This window comes from Mandrillus leucophaeus, unplaced genomic scaffold, assembly GCF_000951045.1.
Source record: "Mandrillus leucophaeus isolate KB7577 unplaced genomic scaffold, Mleu.le_1.0 Scaffold51, whole genome shotgun sequence".
In the NCBI taxonomy this organism is placed as follows: domain Eukaryota; kingdom Metazoa; phylum Chordata; class Mammalia; order Primates; family Cercopithecidae; genus Mandrillus; species Mandrillus leucophaeus.
In genome coordinates, this window is record NW_012105475.1 from 6,483,014 (window position 1) to 6,487,729 (window position 4,716).

Consider the following 4,716-nt stretch of genomic DNA (forward strand, 5'->3'; position numbering starts at 1 on the left):
AAAAAAAAAAAAAAAGCTGGGTGTGGCAGTGTGCACCTGTAGTCCCAGCTACTCGGGAGGCTGAGGCAGAAGAATTGCTTGAACCCAGGAGGCTGAGGTTGCAGTGAGCCAAGATCACGCCACTGCACTCCAGCCTGGTGACAGAGCGAGATTGTCTCAAAAAATAAAAATAAAAAATAAAAAGGGGGAAAGAAAACTACTAATTTTCAGTAAAAAAACAAAAACTGTAACACTTACCATAGTCTGAATATGCTTTTAAGTTTTATAGTTTCAGCTATCTCATTCCAATTTGTACTAAATACCATTTGTCGTTAATCCGAAAGGCAAAATAAGTCAGATCTATTTAATTCTGACATTAAAAAGAAAACAAAAAGCTTTTAATCTTACTTAAAACACGCTTACATGTTGCTAATACCCAGTATTTCTAGAAGTCTAGGGAAAAGGGCATTCTCAAACACTATTTAGACAGGCCCAATCACTTTGGAGGAAAGTCTGGCAATGAGATACAGACACACAAGTAAGCAAAGATATACGTCTTTATCACAGGATTTGTCTTTTCTGGACAGAAATGAAACAGAAATATCCAAAATGTTCATAAAGTACAGAACTGTTAAACCACGGTAAAGTCACACAATGAAATTTAATGCAGAATTTAGAAGAATAAGGTAGCTGCCAGATACTGTGGCTCACACCTATAATCCCAGAGAATTGAGAGGCTGAGGTGGGAGAATTACTTGAGGCCAGGAGTTTGAGACCAGCCTGAGCAGTATAGCAAGACCTTGTCTCTAAAGAAAAGAATTTTTAAAAAATTATCCAGGTATGGTGCCACGTATAGTCCTAGCTACATGGGACGCTGGGGCAGAAGGATCACTTGAGCCCAGGAGTTCAAGGCTGCAGTGACTGTGCCACTGCACTCCAACTACAAAAAAAAAAAATTAGGTAGAAAGGTAGAAAAAATGTCCATAGTAAACAGTGTGTATAGGCATAGAAAAAGTTGTAACAAAAAGAGAATCTGTAGGTAAACTGAGGGTTACTAGCATAACTTTTTAGGGAAGAATCCCCTAAACTCAAAACTTGTAAGTTAAAATCCTTAAGCTCCAAAATTTAATTAATACCTTACCTGTTATCACTGCTTTTAGACGTCTGGTTATTGAGAATACTCTGCTGTTGGGGAGCAGAACCTGTAATTTAATCAAGAAGGTGGGTTATGTATTGAGTTTTATATTAGTTTTCCATCTAATGGATAAAATCATTATGAAGAAAAAAAAACCTTCAATGCATTAAATGACTTATTTTTAATAAAGACCATCTGATAAAATTAGAACCTCCTTCCTAGATACTATTCTTCAGACAAAAGGCAGAAAGGCTGTCCCATACTCAGACCACAAAGCTGCAAAGAGATGTAACGGTAGATTAGTTTGTCTCTAATTTAACTAACAATTATTAGGACCGAATAATAACGAAATTGTTTCAATGCCTGCATAATTATACAATCCCTAAGTAGAAATAAATGAAAACATTTTCTTGCTGAAAAAAAAAAGACGCCGGGCACAGTGGCTCACATCTGTAATCCCAGCACTTTGGGAGGGCAAGGCAGGCAGATCACCTGAGGTCAGGAGTTCGAGACCAGTCTGCCCAACATGGGGAAACCCTGTCTCTACTAAAGATACAAAATAAGCTGGGCGTGGTGATGTGTGCCTGTAATCCCAGCTGCGTGGGAGGCTGAGGCAGGAAAACTGCTCGAACCTGGGAGGCAGAGGTTGCAGTGAGCCAAGATCACGCCACTGCACTCCAGCCTGGGAGACAGAGTGAGATTTCGCCTCAGGAGAAAAAAAAAAAAAAAAAAGATGGTCTCTGGAATTTTAGTCAAAATAATAAATAAAGGCAATAAGCAATCCATTTTATTTTCTAATGAATAAATGCATTTCTCATATTTATATTACATTCTCTCTTCCCCAACTCAGAGAAAAAGTTAAATCATGTCAGTAATTATCCAAACTCAACATTTTGCTTCATATATACCTTTCCTTTAACAGAGAAACAATAGGAATTAAGAGATTTATTTTCTATACCCTCTGCTGTCTCATCCAACATAAGTGAGCAAATCCTCACCCAAAAGTTCAAATTATTATTTTTTTTTTAGTTTTTTGTTTTTGAGACAGTCTCGCTCCATCACCCAGGGTGGAATGCAGTGGTGCAATCTTGGCTCACCTTTGCCTCCCAAGTTCAAGCAATTCTCCTGACTCAGCCTCTCAAATAGCTGAGATTCCAGGCATACACCACCACGCCTGGCTAATACTTTTTGTATTTTTAGTAAACAGAGACGGGGGTCTCACCACATTGGCCAGGCTGGTCTTGAACTCCAGGTCTTAAGTGATCTGCCCACCTTGGCCTCCCAAAGTGCTGAGATTACAGGTGTGAGCCACCACGCCCACCCCCAAATAATGTATTATAAAAAAGAGTTCACAAGGTTCCAAAACTAAGGCTTTTATACAAGTGGACAATTTGTAGCATTTATTAAATCCTTAGTTTAGACACAGGATCATTCAGATGGAAAACTAAGTAAATAAGGGTTAAAGATAAGAACCTGAAATGGTAGAGCACAAATAATAAAATACTTAAGAAATAAGCTGCTACCACTATTTTATGCAATTCATTAAGGAACACTTCTCAAGAAAGTCAGTCACAAATAAAAGTTAACTTTAAAAAAAGAACTTTGGTAGGGAGTCAAAGGGTAGTACTTAGGTACTTTAAACAAACCAATCAACAGAAGTAATTCTGAAACAATGGGTGATAGTCATGATAATCACATATATGAAAAATATAGCAATGGTTAAAACGAATGTCACAACCCTATTTGGTATATAACATTTTCTGTAATACTGACAAAAACGTCACTGAAGACTATGAAATCCAAATAATATTTCCAAAGTATTACCTGGAAATTTATTCTCTCCTGTATCAATTTTTGCTTGACTGAGCAGAGTTGAAACAGCAGTAACATTTTCCACTGGACTGTTTTCTAGCTTGGATTCCAAACATTGGCTGAAATTCTGAACACACATAATTCAAAATTTTTACATCAACTTTGCGTTTTATCTAAACACACTTTCAGTAAATTTTAGCATACTAAAAAAATTTAAGATACTTTTTATTTGGAGTAATTCATATAGACATGAAGTCTCCCCATGATCTTGCTACAAGCTACCCTCTCAGCATCAGAGCCCATTATTACCCTTCATGCTAAATTTAAAAACAAGGTACAGCAGTGCATGCCTGTTGTCCCAGCTATTAAGAAGGCTCACTAAGAGGGGAGGATCACTTAGGCCCAGGGGTTTGAAGCCAGCCTGGACAACATAGTGAGACCCTATCTCAAAAAAAGGAAATACCTCTCCCACATATATATTCAATAGTTTCCTGGCTCTATACCTTTTTTCCAAATTTTGTCTGTCTAGACTATAATGTCCAATATGGTCATCACTCCCACGTCTAACTAGTGAGCACTTAAAATGTGGTATCACTTGAGATGTGCTGACAGCATAAATCACACCAGATTTTGAAAACTTAAGCACCCAGCCGGGCACAGTGGCTCATGCCTGTAATCCCAGCACTTTGGGAGGTCGGGGTGGGTGGATCACTTGAGGTCATGAGTTCGAGACCAGCCTGACCAACAGTGACCAACAGTGAAACCTCGTCTCTACTAAAAATACAAAAATTAGCTGGGCATGATGGCAGGCACGCGTAATCTCAGCTGCTCGGGAGGCTGAGGCAGGAGAACCACTTGAACCCGGGAGGCAGAGGTTGCAGTGAGCCAGGATAATGCCACTGCACTCCAGACTGGGCGACAAAGTTAGACTCCATCTCCAAAAAAAAAAAAAACAGACAGGTTAAATAAAAGATACTAAAATCAATTTGATCTATTTCTCTTTACTCCATTAATGTGGCTACCAGATAATTTTAAATTATCTGGTATGTGGCTCACTTATATTCCTACTGGATAGTGTTGATCCAGATTACCTTTCCCCCTGTATAAATTCAACTCATTGCTCCTCTTCCATAAAGCCTTTCCCAGTCTTCTCTACCTGTTCTTCATCTACTTTGTCTAAATCTCTTCCATGTGCTTATCACTTTTTATTTTCAATCAGTGATTTGTGTCTGACTTACCTATAAATCTTAAAAGCAACAACCATATTATATTTACCTTTTTATTCCCAATAGCCTCTAATTCAGAACCTTGCCAAAGCAGATACTCAATTAGTAAATAACAAAAGAAAATGCTTCAGGCCGGGCATGGTGGCTCACGCCTGTAATCCCAGCACTTTTGGGAGGCCGAGGCGGATGGATTATGAGGTCAAGGGATCGAGACCATCCTGGCCAACATGGTGAGACTCTGTCTCTACTAAAAATACCAAAAAATTAGCTGAGCATGGGGCTGGGTATGGTGGCTCACGCCTGTAATCCCAGCACTTTGGGAGGCCCAGGCAGGCGGATCACCTGAGGCCAGGAGTTCGAGGCCAGCCTTGCCAACACGGTGAAACCCCATCTCTACTAAAAATACAAAAATAAGCATGGTGGCAGGCGTCTGTAATCCCAGCTACTCGGGAGACTGAGGCAGGAGAATCACTTCAACCCGAGAAGCAGAGGTTGCAGTGAGCTGAGATCACGTCACTGCACTCCAGCCTGGGAGACAAGAGTGAGACTTCATCTCAAAAAAAA

At 39.6% G+C, this 4,716-nt stretch overlaps 1 protein-coding gene across 1 annotated transcript in view; it reads right to left on the reverse strand.

The window, feature by feature from the left end:
- Positions 1-4,716, reverse strand: part of ESCO1 (establishment of sister chromatid cohesion N-acetyltransferase 1) — an 88,055-nt gene that overhangs the window by 43,477 nt on the left and 39,862 nt on the right. The window contains exons 5-6 of the mRNA XM_011996360.1: positions 2,939-3,053; positions 1,121-1,181 (exon numbers count right to left, since the gene is read on the reverse strand). Coding sequence (XP_011851750.1) covers positions 1,121-1,181; positions 2,939-3,053 — 176 coding nt within the window. The remainder of the gene's footprint in view (positions 1-1,120; positions 1,182-2,938; positions 3,054-4,716) is intronic.